At 44.7% G+C, this 16,036-nt stretch overlaps 2 protein-coding genes across 5 annotated transcripts in view; one reads left to right on the forward strand and one right to left on the reverse strand.

The window, feature by feature from the left end:
- RCC1L (RCC1 like) overlaps positions 1 to 3,039 on the reverse strand; it is a 33,497-nt gene extending 30,458 nt beyond the window's left edge. For both annotated transcript variants that reach the window (XM_033426301.2, XM_004268767.4), the window contains exon 1: positions 2,608 to 3,039. In XM_033426301.2, the coding sequence (XP_033282192.1) occupies positions 2,608 to 2,922 (315 nt within the window). In that variant the 5' untranslated portion in view covers positions 2,923 to 3,039. The remainder of the gene's footprint in view (positions 1 to 2,607) is intronic.
- An 11,351-nt stretch (positions 3,040 to 14,390) lies between these two features.
- LOC101276428 (general transcription factor II-I repeat domain-containing protein 2) overlaps positions 14,391 to 16,036 on the forward strand; it is a 54,285-nt gene continuing 52,639 nt past the window's right edge. For all 3 annotated transcript variants that reach the window (XM_004268768.4, XM_033426303.2, XM_049699175.1), the window contains exon 1: positions 14,391 to 14,841. The gene's annotated coding sequence lies outside the window, so the exon portion shown is untranslated. The remainder of the gene's footprint in view (positions 14,842 to 16,036) is intronic.

Consider the following 16,036-nt stretch of genomic DNA (forward strand, 5'->3'; position numbering starts at 1 on the left):
TGGCACAAAATAAATTCTCAGAAAGACACAAAGTACCAATGCTGACTCAAGAAGAAATAAAAAATTTAATATACCTGTAACAAGTTTTTAAATATTGAATTAGTAATAAAAAAAAAACTCTTCCTATAAAGAAAAGCCCAGGTCCAGATGACCTACTTCATTGGCGAACTCTACCAAACATTAAAACAAGAAATAATACCAATTCTTTACAAACCTTTCCAGAAACTCATTTTATGAGGCCAGTAATACCCTGATACCATAAGCAGACAAGGAGGACATCACAAGAAAAAAACAACAAAAAAGTCCTTAACAAAATATTAGCAACCAAATCCAGCAATGTACAAAAGGGATTATTCACCACAATCGAGAGGAATTTATCCTAGGAATGCAAGGCTAGTTTAATATCCAAAGATCAGTTAATGTAATGTATCCAATTAACAGAATAAAAGACAAAAAATACATGATCACAGAAACAGACATAGAAAAATTGTTTGACAAAAATCTAATCCCTAGTCATGATATTTTTAAAAAAGAAAAGAAAAACTGAACAAAGCAGGACAAAAAGGGAACTTCCTCAACTTGACAAAAGGTATCTATGAAAAACTTATAGCTAATGTCATAATTATAAATGAAAGACTAAATACTATCTCCCTAATATCAGGAACAGGCAAGGATGTCACTTCAATCCACTGCTACACTGAAGGTTCTATCCAATGCAGTCAGGCAAGAAAAAGAAATCAAAAGTTTCAAATTGGAAATGAAGATGTAAAACTGTCTTTATTCAGACAACCAGACAATATGATCCTGTATGTATAAAACCCTAAGGAACACACGAAAATCTATATAACTAATAAGCAAGGTCAGTAAAGTCACAAAACATTAAGTCAATATACAAAAACCAATTGTATTGCTACGTAAAAGCAATTAACACTCTAAAAATGAACTTAAGAATACAATTCTATTCAAAAGAACATCAAAAAGAAAAAAACACTTAGGAATAAATTTAACAAAAGACGTGCAAGACTTGTATACTGAAAACTACAAAAACATAGTTGAAAGAAATTAAATTCCCAAGTAAATGGGGAGACATTTCATGCTTATAGATTGAAAGACTCAAAATTACTTAGATGGCATTTGTGCCCAAATTGATCTACAGATTCAGTGTAATCATTACCAAAATCCCAGCAGGTAGTTTGCAGAAATTGACAAGCTAATACTAAAATTTGTATGGAAAAGCAAAAGACCCTGAAGAGCCAAAACTTAACATCTCCCAATTTAAAAACCAATTACAAAGCTACAGTAATCAAGAGGATAAACATATAGATCAATGGAACAGAACTGAGAGTTCAGAAATAAAGCCTTACATTTACCATCAACCGATTTTCACAAAGGTGCCAAGACTATTCAATAAAAAAAGGATAGTGTTTTCAACTAGTGACAGAACAATTGGACAGCCACATCCAAAAAACCCCTTACCCCACACCATACACAAAAATCAATTCAAATGACTGTCTCACAGACATAAATATGAGAACTCAAACTATGAAGTTCCCAGACAAAAACAGAGGAAAATTATCTTTGTGATCTTGGGTTAGGCAAAGATTTCTTAGATATACCAAAAGTACAATCCACAGCAGAAAAACTGATCAACTGAACTTCATTAAAATTAAAACCTTTTTCTCTCCAAAGGACACTATAAAAAAATAAAAAGAAAATCCATGGACTGGCAGAGAACATTTGCACATATCATATATGTGATAAAGTACCTATATCCAGAATACATAAATAACTCTCACAACTCAGTATTAAGAAGTCAAACCCAACTTTTCATTCCTCTGGAGCTTAAATTCCCTGGCTCTCTCGATCTCCCCTTTTAGAGCAAAAGATCATTTGTTATCCTTGACAGAGAAATCAGAAGCCAAACTGGTCAAATCTGCTTCTTTTTCACCACCCACCAAGACGTCCACAACCACGCCGAGCAAGAACCTATCCTAAACATCCGTTTTTGCTTTTCTGGATATTAGCTGCCGAAATAAGCCGCCCTCCGGTAGCTGTTCTTTGCTGCATCTTTTCAAATCTGAGTCAACTCAGGGGACTCCTGTGCAACCATTCCACTGTGTTTAGACCTTTCATCCTTCCTCTCATTCCTGTTACTGCTCCAGTTAACATTTCCTTTCCGAATTGTTCACCGGCCTCAGCCGGCCCACGCTTTCTCTTACCTTTTGAAGTCGGCTTTCCTAACAGCAGAACTTCTGGGGTCTGATTGGCCCGAAGGCGAATCCCAAAGTACGAACACCTGCCAGCTGGGGGCCGTGGGCCTGTCTCATAACTTCTCCGAGCCTCCCTCTCCTCCCCCGTAACTGTGGCAACAACCCCGACTCCCGAATGACGCGAGCCGGGCGCAACACCTGGCACGTTTCGGCCACTCGGTACATGCTGGCAGCGCCCTAACGCACTCCCCTCCGGCAGCCCGCTCGAGGGTCATGCTCTCTTAAGTTTGGCCACCCAGCGTCGCCAACCTCTCCGAGAGGGCCGAGTGCCTCAGGAGGCGCGGCCGAGACCGGAGGCCAGCACAGAGGGAGGAAAAGAGGGAGCCGAAGTCCTCACCTTTTGGTCCAGCTTCAGGCGGTAGGGCACGGCCTGGATCCTGCGGCGCGGCCGCGAGCCGGCGCGGGGCTGGGGCCCGGAGCCGGGCAGCACGAAGGTGGGCACGCCCAGCGCCCCGGAGAAGCTGAAACCCCACACGAAAATGCGGTCGGCGCGGGTCGCGCGCTCGCCCGCGTACTGGAACACGGGCGCGTCCGCCTCGGCCTCCGCCGTCTCGCGCCGGCTCCGCGAGCGCCCGGCTGCCGTCCAGTGTCCGCGCCACGGCCCCGGCCCGCTCAGCCGGCGCCCCAGCCGAGCCCCCGCCGCCAGCGCCATCCTCCGCTACACGCCTCAGCCGTTCCTGGGCGCCGCCATATTGGCGACCTTTGACCTCCCCCGGCGGAAGAGCCTGCGGCCACGTTTACTATTGGCTGAAAGCAAAGGCCTTGAGGTCAGCCAATGGCTCAGGGAGGCTGGAGGGCTGGGCTGGACTGGGCGGAGCCTGGTATCGCCCGTTCCTGAGTGACTCGACCTAGAGGACCCGTCCCGGCCCTACCGACATAGTGCGCGAACTTTCTCCGAGCTCCGGCAGCCGGCCTGAACTCACTCGCCTTCCCGCAGAGCGCGTGTTTGCTGAGCACCTTCCCGGCTCTGGTGGGCGCTCTCATTTTGCAAAGGCCCTTTGCTTTTTGGTAATCAGCAGGAGTAAAATTTAAGAGGTTGCCCACTCTGCGCGACTCCAGCGTAGTGCTCTCCCCTATCCTCTGTCCCTCGACACTTTTTACCCGGCCCTGTTGCCTCTGTTCCCGCTCCCACGCCGCTCAGTCGGCGCTCCAGCCACAGAGAGCTCCCTGCTGTCTTCGACAGTGCATCCTCCTCCCAGCGTCACCTCGCCCCTCAGCCCATCACTCCACTTAAGGCAGGTGGCTCTACTTGTAATTTCTGAATCCCAGGGATGTTTCAGGCCTTCCTTTGCACACAGCGCCTTGAATGCCCTTCCCACTGCCCTCTTCTCCCTGCAGGTGTCTAGCAAACTCCTCGCCTTCTAACATCCAGCTGGAGCACCTCCTTTGAAGTTCCACGAAGGCAAGAACTTCATTCACATTGTCCTCACCAGTTTTGTACTAGAGTTTAGCATGCAGCCAGGAACAAGGCATGCCCTCATGAATGATTTGCGAGTCTGGGGACCTGGGTTCCTGTCCTGGCTCTGCTACTGACTTGTCCCGTGATGTTGGGGAGTTGTCTCCCTTCTCTGGATCTCACCTCTAAAATGAGGAGATATTAAAAAAAAATCAATACATGAAAGGAATTTTTGAACTTCATGGCCTGTAGGATCTCTTGCAGCCCATTATGATCTATGACAGTCATTCCCGAATATTAGTCCCAAATGCTGAGAGCAAACTGTCTCTTTTTCCTCCTCTTGCTTTTCTCTCCTCTTTATATGCTCGATACCTGTATCAACTTTAATAATGTAATAGCCAGTATTTTGCCGGCAAAAGTGAGCTTATTTAGGAATAAGAAGAGAAACTGCAAATTGAGAAGTACAAACTATGACAGACCACAGGCAAATCCGGAGAACAACGAAAGGGAACTTGCTTTTATATGGAAAAGTGGGTAATTGGGAGGTGCTGTGATAACCAAAGAGTCCACTGGAGGAAGCTAGGAGTCCAAAGTATAGTGGCTTCTCATTGGTTGGGTAGAGGCATCTTCCCGTCCCAGATGTGGGCATTTGTCTCTTCCTGTTTTGAACTGGTCTTGATAGTACGATAAAACTGGATTCCTTCCAGGTGTGGAATTAATTCAAGAAACTCAGCTAAAATTGGAATCGGGACAGGCCTGTAGGGGGAGCGCTGGTGCCCCACCATGCATCTTCAATTACTCCAAACCGGAGGAGACAAATGCCTACATCTGGGACCGGAAAGTGCCGCTACTTCATCAGCCGAACCAGTGGTGACAACCACCGGCAGCCAGCTCCTGCCGCAGGCGGTGGCGAGCAGCACAGAGCGGACCACAGCTTATTCCCCCAGCAGCCCCCTCGGGCACTGTCATAGCCAAGTGCCTCCTATGAAGCACCTCCCGATGGAAGACCTTCCTTGGCCCCCAAGAGAGTGGATTTCTGTAAAGTTCCAGAGTGCACATTTCCTGTGACCTCTGCTACCTCTCAGTGAGACCCCTACCATTCAGTGAGCCATGGGTGAGCCTTTCCCACCGAGGTCTGGGTCTCAGCTCTGGGGGGCGGCCTCTTTCTGGGGTAGCCTGGCTCAGCCCTAGTGGCGGGGGCTCCTCCCTCTACCAGTCCTGTATTCTTCAGAGTTCTCTTCATACCAGCCAAGCCCTTGTTATCATTAATAATTCTTCACATTAAACCTTCTCTGTTCAAATCACAAGGTGGTTTCTGTCTCCTCACTGGACTTTGATACACCAACTAACAAGCCACTAATTTCACTAAACCCATTTCTAACATTCATTAAGCTAATCAGCAACCCCTCCCGTGTTGATGGAAAGAGAGCTGCCTGGAGGTTCCTGGGAGCTGCCTCTGGTGCGTGGCTACTCCGATTAAATGCTAACTGACCACACCGGGAGTGTGTCTGGGAGCCCCGCCCCCCCAACACACACACGGAGGGGAGGGTGGTTAGAGCTGAGTGAGGCGGTGGACAGAGGTAGGAGACGAGGTTGGAAGGATGGAGGAAGAAGGGCAGCAGTCACCTTTGGCCTTTGGGCCATGGTAAAGTTTGGGGCTTTTACCTGAATTTGTGACTCTATAGATATGTATGGGAGCAGGTGCATCCAGGGTCCTCAGTCACCCCGCTCGTCCTTAGTCTGACATCTCTGACATGGGAGGATGAGCAGATCCACGCAAGCTTTGATTCTCTTCAAGCTTCTTGGCCCATGTGCATGCCAGGCATTTTAAATTTTCTACCAAAAACTCCACAGATGCCTCAGACACAGAAAGGAGCTCGCAGGGCCCATACACACATGCAATGTGGAAAAGAGGGGGAATTAACATCCTAGACGCAAACTGCAACCAATGGGCTTAGGAGCCAAGGGATAAATGCCACCACTGAGGGGCACTCGGGGAGGCCTTCTGTGCACTTCTCAGGATCCTGGCAGAATGAGGACCCCGCTGACCACAGCGGCAGCCTCAATGGTGACCCTTACGTCTGCTTTTCCTGTGTGACTCTTGCCACCCCCTCTCTCCTTCCCTACGATCGCCTCCCAAGTAAGCCACCAGGGAGCAAGTCTTTATGTAAGGCTGTTTGGGGAAGGACACAAGCTAAAACAATTGGCACCTGAAGTAGGGCAGTGATAACCCCTGGCTTGCTGTAGCATCATGATTACTAAGGCTCTTTTTACTTGAGGTGGAGGGATGAGGTGCAGGTAGACTCAGAGCATTTGGTTAAGCTGTATCTCTATGATACGAATAGTATGGGGGTAATAGTAAGTTTGTGGAGTTAGCTGGCTTGGTTAACTGTGTAGGAAGCCTTGAAGAAAGAATGACAGGTTTAGATCAGCCAGCTATTCACTTGGGGCATGCTGAGAAAACCAACAGGCCTCCATGATGCTGCTTAAAAAGACTTTCATCTGCTGCAGGCAAAAAGGAGCCAGAGGCCTGGGATTTCAGGGTGACAGAGCTGCAGAGGAGGCCAGATGTACAGCCTTGGCAGGTCTCCTAGGCTGAAGTCAAACCCCGATAGCACAGGGGTGGGAACTTGAGATTGGGATGGGGCACCGGGACCGTGCACCTGAGAATATTACAACACAGACGCCGCCCCCACTCTAATTTCCAGTCCAGCAGAAACGGCCCCCTCTCCCTTGATATGGGGGAGCAGCCGCCCCTCGCCTAGGTACCATGCTAAGACTCCAGCTGAGTAGATGCCTCACGAGGTGACACTTATCCTCCTCAAGGTGCGACCCACTTCACCTCATTGCTGCCAGACTGGTATTCAGTCAGGTCTCAGCAGAACCTGAGTGAGGAAGAGCAGTCCCTATTGTAAGAGGAAACAGCTTACTCACTGACAGAATTGCAGCACTGGGCTCAGCAGGACTAGGGAATATGTGTGGGTGCATGTGTACCTTTAGGATGTTGGACCAGAAGCACAGAATAAAAGAATGGATGGAGAGAGTTTGTTGACACAGGGCCAGCTCCTTCAGGATTTAACATCCTGGCAAGGAGCCAATTCTAATGCTGCTGGGATGGCTCTGTGAAGCTTACATATGACAACAGTATCAATAAATGAGGTGGAGATGCTGGAACTCCCTGGAAGAGAAAAGAGTCAAAAGGCTCGGGGAGGTGGGAATGTTAAAGCAGATTAATCCACCCTGCAAGGGTCCAGAGGACTCTTAAGACCGTCACTAAGGCAATAAGAGATGTCCCGGTGAGGAAGCTCTAGCATCTTTGAGAAGCTCGGAGTGCCTAGGCTAGGGTGACAGTAGCAGATGGTGCTCTAAAACTAGACTCCCAAAGACGATGGTAGGTTCCAGAGCAGCAGAGCCAGGTGGCTGGACTTTGCCATCAGAAGCAAGGTGGATGGACTTGGTAGAACAAGAGGCAAGGGCGGAATGGCAACTGTAGTGTCTGGCACTGGTAATCTGCGGCGTGGCTATCTGACCACGGTATTCCAAGGGATAAGATGGAAGCACAGACAGCTAAGGTGCTTTCTTGCCTTGTATAACTGGAAAAAAATCTGGTGAGCAGAAGGCTGACATTGGTTAGTACAATGAAAATCAATCTTTCACCCGGTTTTAGGACCTAACCCAGTTCTCAGACCACAGTCCAGCAATTATAGAGGAAGCTGGGTCCACTTGAGGAAGGACCCTGCAGAGCCACTACAGTAGCGTCAATAAATATTCTCTTTATCATTTCCCAAAGGCACCTGTGGTTACTTACCAGCGTTACCATCCACTGGAGAAACGAGAATCAGATCTCCCAAGAGCTGGATAGAGGGTCTGAGCTGACACTGACACCATAGGACGTGAAACACCAACAAGGCCCCAGTTAGAGTGAGGGCACCTGAAGCCAGGTACAAGTATGTCCCACAGGGGGTCAAATGTGTCCACACACCCACCCTGTGGCTATTTCCCTGGTTCCCAGTTACACAGTTGGGACAGACATTCTTAGCAGCTCACATTGGTTCCCTCACCCTGTCTTGACCCAGGAAGTATTAAAGGAGAAGACATACTGCATCCCAGGTGGAATTGCAGACTTGAGCACCAACTTCTAAGACGTGAAGGACTCAGAAGTGGTGGTTCCCATCACGTCTCCATTTAGTTCACGTTTGACTCCTGCAAACACCAGATGGGTTATGGAAGACAGCTGAAAACTACTATAAACTTAGCTAAGTGCTTAGTCCAGTCATAGCTGCTGAGTCACGGGTAGTATTTTACTGGAACAGATCAATATGGTTTCTGAACCTCCCAGGGGATACTGATCTGGTGAATGGGTTCTTTTCAATCCCAGTGGTAAAGGGGATCAAAGGCAGTTTGCCTCTATATGGAAAGGACAATACTACTCATTAACGCTCCCTGCTCTCACTCCTGATACCTCCAAAATTAAGGTTCTGTGTACAAGACTTTGTCTCCAGCTCTGCTTTTACTGATAAAGCTGAGACATATACCGATAGAGGAGAATCATGTAATTATTATTGTATGAGGGTTCTCCAGAGAAATAGAACCAATAGGAAAATAGGAAACTCCTTATCTGCCATCTGCAAGCTGGAGACTCAGAAAAGCTGCTGCTGTAGTTCCGGTCAGAGCCCAAAGGCCTGAGAACCAGAGCAACAGTGGCGTTAAGTCCCAGTTCGAGGGCAGGGCAAGATGGATGTCCTGGGTCAAACAGGCAGAGAGAAAGAGAAAGAGAACATTCAATCTTCCTCTACCTTTTTGTCCTATTGGGGCCCTCCATGGGCTGGATGAAGCCCACGGACATTGGAGAGGGCCATTTTCTGTACTCAGGCCACCAATACAAATGCTCATCTCTTTTAGAAACATCATCACAGGCACACTCAGAAATGATGTTTAACCACCTCTGATTATTAATATAGTTATAATATACTTATACATGTATGAAATGCATATAAATTTTCAACTGTTCTTTCATAAGCAGGACTGTCCTGTTATCTAGTGTATGGCCTCTCCGATTTTTTGGTTTTAAATATCTGTTCTTTTACAAAACTGGCAATGCTGGTATTTAGTAGGCTTTTTAAAAATCTTTACTTGCCAGAATTAAAAAGTTGATAACCCTGTATGAGTTTCTTGAATTTCTAGAACATTTTTCTTTTAAGGGATATCTGAAAGCACTATTGGTTTGAGATTTAGGAACAAAAGGGCACAGTAAGAAACTCTGCAAATGTGAACCATAGCCACTGGGTGGCGATGCTCGCCCATCAATTTGTGGCTCACACTAATAGAGAAACAGGATAAAACAGACTGAAAGCCAGGTTTGGCGAAAGGAGACCTGGATTTACAGTCACTACTGGGCTTTTGTATTTTACTATCAAAGCCTGGTTGATTTTATATACTGGCTGTATGCTGGCAAGTACTTACATTTTTGTCCACATTGCTATTCAGGAAAGATGGTTCTACAGCAAAATACCAGCTACCCCAAAGTATTAAAATGTCTGTGAACTGTTAGCCAAACTAAATCTTCCCCCAACCCATAAGGACATTTTCCTGTAGACGTTCTAATTTCTTTGTTACTTGGGGTAGCTGATATGATAGTCCCTAGTTTAGGAAAGAGTGAACTTAATTATTAGTCTTATATATTTTAATTTTTATTATTAATGTTTAATTATACAATTAATCTATGACTTTTACCTTTGTAGAAAAATTAATAAATAAAACACTATACATGGCTACAGGTAAAGACTCCTTTAACCACAGCACCACATATACCTGGTGCCATGGAAAACCATTATTTTATTTTTGTTAGTTGTGTTTTTAAAAATTGGGATAATATGTATTCATTCTGCAACTTCATCTTTTCACTCAAAAGTATATTGGAGGGCTTCCCTGGTGGCGCAGTGGTTGGGAGTCCGCCTGCCGATGCAGGGGACACGGGTTCGTGCCCCGGTCCGGGAAGATCCCACATGCCGCGGAGCGGCTGGGCCCGTGAGCCATGGCCGCTGGGCCTGCGCGTCCGGAGCCTGTGCTCTGCAACAGGAGAGGCCACAACAGTGAGAGGCCCGTGTACCGCAAAAAAAAAAAAAAAAAAAGTATATTGGAGATACTTTTTTTAAAAAATAAATTTATTTTATTTATTTTTGGTTGCATTGGGTCTTTGTTGCTGTGCGCAGGCTTTTCTCTAGTTGCAGTGAGTGGGGGGGCGCTACTCTTCACTGCAGCGCGCAGGCGTCTCACTGCGGTGGCTTCTCTTGTAGTGGAGCATGGGCTCTAGGCGCGCGGGCTTCAGTAGTTGTGGCTCGCAGGCTCTCGAGCACAGGCTCAGTAGTTGTGGCGCACAGGCTCAGTTGCTCCGTGGCATGTGGGATCTTCCCGGACCAGGGCTCAAACCCATGTCCCCTGCATTGGCAGGCGGATTCTTAACCACTGCACCACCAGGGAAGCCCTGGAGATACTTTTACAACAGTTTGTTTGGACTTACCCCATTCTTTTCCACTCTTGGATGTTACTGTGAATAAACTACATCTTGTTTAACCATTCTCCTTTTTTCATGGACATTTGAGTTGTTTCTATTTTTTTCTATTACAGTGAATATTCTTGTACATGTTCCTTTTGCACTTATTTAAGGGTATAACCTGGGTAGATACTGATAACTGGAACTGCTGGGTCACAGAAAATGCTCATTTAAAAAATTTAATAGATGTTTTTAATTTGTTCTCTAAAAGTTGTGCTACCATAGTATATGGGTGGATTCATTTTTCCATATACCAAACACCTGATACAAACTTTTAAAATGTTTGTCAATCTAATACCTACAGCATATCTCATTACTGATTCACTTTGTATTCTGTAATCTCTAGGAAGGTTGAACATCTATGGTTACTAGCATTTCATGTTTCTTTTACTGAGAATTGTTTGTTTATTCATATTCTTGGCCACATTTCTATTGGGTTGTTTGTCTTATTAATTTATAGAAGTAATTGATATATTATGCATAGAAACCCTTATGTGTTGAAATATTTTATCCTTTTTTCTTAATTTATGGTGTCTTCTGTCCTACACAATTTTATTTTCTTGTAGTCAGTTTTACTAACTTTATTGTTTAGAGCTTCTGCTTTCTGTGTCTAGTTTAGGAAAACTACTACCCAAGATAATAAAGATATTCTGTAATATTTGTATAACACTTAATCTAATTTTTTACTTTTTCTACGTAGATTTGGAGTTGATTTTTATGAGTGGTATGAGACAAGATTGTATATTTCTTGATATTTTTTTCAAACAGATATCTGATTGTCCCCAAATTATTGGCTATTAACAGACTTTATCTGAAGATTTGAAATGCCATTTATAACATATGATAAATTTCCACATACATGGATCAATTTCTGAATTCAATTTTTGTTTCTACTGATTTATTCTCAAACTAATATGACAAGATTTCACCTGCTACAGCTTTATAATATGCTTTGATTTTTATTCAAATGTCTCTTCTTTGTTCTTTTACAAAATTGCTTTTGCTATTCATAACATTTACTTTCAAATAAATTTTAAAATCATCTTGCCAAGCTGCATTAAAAAATCCCACTGGGATTTTTTTATTGGAATTGCATTAAATTCATGAGCTAATTGAGAGAAACTAACTAGGAGAAATGACATTTTACAATCTTGAGTCTTCCCGTGGCACGTAAATGTGGTATACTCTAATATTACCATTGGTTTCAGCCATCTGCTTGATGAATTCAGCTCGCTGCTTCCAGGTAAATTCTTCTTTCAGTTTTCTGAGAAAAGGGATCTTCCAACTTTCTAGGGCAGTAGTCTCCAAATTATTTTGATTATGTATCTCTATGGGTAAAATTTGTGAGCATGAAAAAAAATATATAAATCATTTGCACATATTATTATACTAATATGTACTTTATGAAATATACAAAGAAATTATTTAAATAATGAGATAAAGATTAAATAAATAATTTTTAAACAAACATCTTATTGTGTTTTTTAAACTCTTTGCTCTCATTAAAAATAGTAGTGGTAGGAAAATACCAGTAGGTAAGATGATTTTTGCAAAAACAATGTGACTACATATGTTTAATTATAAATTATTTTTCATGAAACAGGAATGTGAGGGCTGGCTTTTTAAGCAATATGGGGGTATAATTTATGTAAAATAAATTGCATTCATCCAAACTATAGTTTGAAAAATTTTGAAAAACGTATTCAGCTGTGTGAGCACCACCACAATTGAGATACAGCATAATTCCTTCCCCACCAAAATCATCCTCATGTCTTTTGCAGTCAACCCCTTTCTCCACCCCGGTACTAGGAAATTGACATGGTTTTTGCCACTATAAAATAATTTGTCCTTTCTAGAATTATATATATGAACAATAATAAAATATGGGCTCTGATGTGTGTCTTCATTGACTAAGCATGATGAATTTGGAGATTCCACGTACCCGTAATTCGTTCTTTTTTACTGCTGAGTACCATTCCATTATATGGACGTACCACAATTTGTTTATTGATTCACCTGTTGATTGACATTTGGCCTTTTCCCTGCATTCAGATATTATGAATACAGCTGTTAAGAACATTTGTGTACAAGTCTTTGTGTTCACATATATTCCTTTTATCTTGAAAAAAAAGTTCATGGAGAATGTTTACATCTGTGTTCATGAGGGATATTGGCCTATGCCTTTCTCTTCTTGTGATGTCTTTGTGTGGTTTTGGTATCATGGCAATGTTGTCCCCATAGAATGAGTCAGAATGTATCTCCTTCTCTTCAAGTTTTGGGAAGAGTTTGCGTAAATTTATTTTTACCTTAAATGTTCAGTAGAAATTACCAGTGAAGCCATCTGGGCCTGAAATTTTCTTTATGGGAAGATTTTTAACTAAATTTCCAATTCTTTTATAGATATAGGGCTATTCAAATTATCTATTTCCCTTGAGGAAGCTTTGGTAATTTGTGTCTTTCAAAGAATTTGTCCATTTCTCTTAAATTGGCAAATTTAGTGCCAAAAACCTGCTCATAATTTTCCCTCATTATCATGTATTTTGCTCGTTTATTTTTGAGTCATTTCAGGCAACAGGATAAATCCAATCCTTGTTACTTTACCTTGGCCATTAGCCTAAGTCTGGACATTTACACTTAACTCTGAGGTGGAGAGTTACTGGACAATTTTTGTTGTTGTTGTTGTTACGCGGGCCTCTCACTGTTGTGGCCTCTCCCGTTGCGGAGCACAGGTTCCGGACGCGCAGGCTTAGCGGCCATGGCTCACGGGCCAAGCTGCTCCGCGGCATGTGGGATCTTCCCGGACCGGGGCACGAACCCGTGTCCCCTGCATCGGCAGGTGGACTCTCAACCACTGCGCCACCAGGGAAACCCCATATAGAAGATTTTAAAGCAGATTAGAAAATTGTTTCCAAGTTTTCAAGTATGAGAGTTTTGTACTCCCATTGTTTTGGGCAACAAAATTCAATCAATCCTTATTATTCACTAACTCCATACTTGTGAATTCACCTACAATTTATAGGTAAATTTAAAAGCAATACTCACCCTGCTTTCCCTGCTTATTAGCAGACACAGTAGAGTGGCAAAAAAAGTTGTTTTGCCTGCCGTGCACGTTCCCAGCTGAGGTAGAACAAGGTGACACCAGCTCTCCCACTGTAAACAAGTGTCCTTTTCCTGGTCTATTTAATGCTACACTTTCCACATTTTGTGGGTTTTCTTTTTTTTTTCTTTTTCTTTTTTGATGATTTTGCTGTTTAAAATGGTCCTCAAACATAGCATTGTCTAGTATTCCCAAGCACAAGGGAGCGATGTGCCTTACGTAGAAAATACTTGTGTTAGCTAAGCTTCCTTCACACAAGAGTTACAGAGCTGTTTGCCATGAGTTCAACTAATGAATCAACAATATACATTAAATAAGGTGTCTTTAAACAGACACACACATAAAACAAGGTTATGTATTGATAGTTTTACCAAAATGTGAAAAGGCTGGCAGAAACCTAATCCTGTATTTCTCCTAGGAGCAGTATTCAGTTTTGCTCAGTGTTTGCTAAGAATTTATAGACCATAACTCTTCCGAACAGAAAGAATCAACTATAACATAATGGAAATATTTTCAAACATCTCTTTTAAAAATGATGTCAAAAAAAGCAGGTACCATCTCAACTAACTGCTAGATGGTTATCTTTACCTTGCAATAACATCTTTTTTAGCAGCTTCTGCTAGGAAGCATATCTTTGTGAGCCACTTACAGAAAAAAATGTCAGCGAATCGTGACACTTGTCTTTTTGCAAAAGAAAATGTGTATTAGAACATAACTTCAAGACAGTAAAGAATGAGAACGCTGCCTTCAACTGCGTCTGAATATTCCTTTAAAACGAGAAACAAGGCAGCTATGTTAAATCGGAGCAATGGGTAAAAGGTTTCTATTCTCCTTTTGGCATATATAAAGTATGTAACTTTGCTTAAACAACACTATAGTAATATTCGACTACTTGCTGGAGTGCCATCACCATCTGATGGACAGCTCATGGCTGGTTTGGTTATGTCACTGACCCCCATCAAAAGGTGAGGACACGTTGTTACAGTATTATAACAACTCGTTGGCTTTAAGGCAGATTCACCGGTCACTGGAGTTGTGACCTCACCGCTTTAAAGGTACAAACTGCAATCATACGAAACTATCAAATTAAATAACAGCAAGAAAGTAGTCCACGTTCGGGGGCGGTGTCAGGGGCGAGACCAGACACATGCAGCCACTCATCTAAGACTGAAGATGGACGAGCACTTCTGGCCTTGAACAGAGCGAGACTAAGGGACTCCAAACAAGCTCACTGTGAAGCTGAACTATTCCACGGCACCGGAAACGGCAACTCCCACTTGGGGCGCTGCGGACACACGAGTCTAGGCTGCCTTCCAGGAAGCCAAAAAAAAAAAAAAAAAAAAAAAAGGAAAAGAAAGAGAAAAAGAAGGGATAGTGGAGAGCAGGGCTTCGGCCGCCGCCCACACGCCGCGCCGTCGCCTCTTCGCGGTTGCGGCCGCCGCCCTCGGCCCCCGGGCCACTCCCAGGTGGCTCAGCCCTCGGACCCCGCGGCCGGCCGGGCGCTGCCCGCCGGCGGGGACCTCAGGTGCGTACCCCGCCCCCGCCGCAGCCGCCATTAAGAGCGGGTGCTTTGCTTGGAACTTTCTCGTCCCGCGGGCCTGACGGAGGGGAGGCCTGGGGAGACCGCCCGCCCAGGCGCGCGGGCTGCAAGCAGCCCTTTCGCAGCCAGCCCGACCGGCCCCCGAACCGGCGCCCCGCGGGCAAGGCCCGAGGAGTGGGGGTGGGGCGGGGAAGCCCTGGCGCGGGGGCAACGGTAGCACGCACGGAACGCGCATACCTCTTCCTTCTGATTGGCTGAGCGGAGGCGGTGGGGGCGGGTGCTGCAGACTCTGGGCTCTCTAAGGCCCGATGTACGTGAGGTCACGCTCCAGCTGGCGTACGTGGGGATACCGCGCTGCGTGCGGACGCGCTTGATTGGTTAGTGGGGGGGCGGGTCAGACGCTGTTGCCTGGTAACTGCGCCCGGCTCCACGGCGGTGTCCCGACACCGCCCCTCACGTCGCTCACGTTGCCGAGTGGCGCGCGGTGTGGGGTTTGTCGTGGGTGTGGTCACTGGGGCGGCCACCAGTGGCCGGTTTGTTGGCAGAAAACCAACCTAGAGGTCAGAAGAAGGCTCTGGTCCTAGACTACAGTCCCTCACGATTATGATTTAGAGATAAAGGAGAAAAAAGGTTTGTAGGGCTATGTTCCCCGTGCTTCGAACCCAAGCTTTGCTGTTTAATAACAGCTTTATTGACATAACGCCATGAAATTCACCTTTAAAAGTGTATAATTCAGTGGTTTTTGTTTATTCACAGAGCTGTGCAACCATCACCAGTAATTCTAGAACGTTTTCATCACCCCCAAAGAAACCCCATATCGATAAGGCAGTCATTCCCCTTTCCCATCCCCACCCTGGACACCGCCAATGTGCTTTGTATCCCTGTGTCTCTGCCTATTCCAGGTATTTCCTAAGGATAGAATCATCAAAGGGAGTGTTTTGGGTCTGGCTTCTTTCATTCCTTCTTATGGCTGAATAATAATTCATTGTATGGATATACCACATTTTCATCTTCCATCAATTGATGAATGTTTTTGGATTATTTCCACTTTGGGGCCATTATGAATACTGCTGTTGAACATCAGTGTTCAAGTTTTTGTGTGGACATTTGTTTTCAACTCTTGGGTACATACCAAGGAATGGAATGGCTGAGCCAAAAATGCCACCGTTTAGTTTCCTGC

The sequence above is a fragment of the Orcinus orca genome, chromosome 16, assembly GCF_937001465.1.
Source record: "Orcinus orca chromosome 16, mOrcOrc1.1, whole genome shotgun sequence".
In the NCBI taxonomy this organism is placed as follows: domain Eukaryota; kingdom Metazoa; phylum Chordata; class Mammalia; order Artiodactyla; family Delphinidae; genus Orcinus; species Orcinus orca.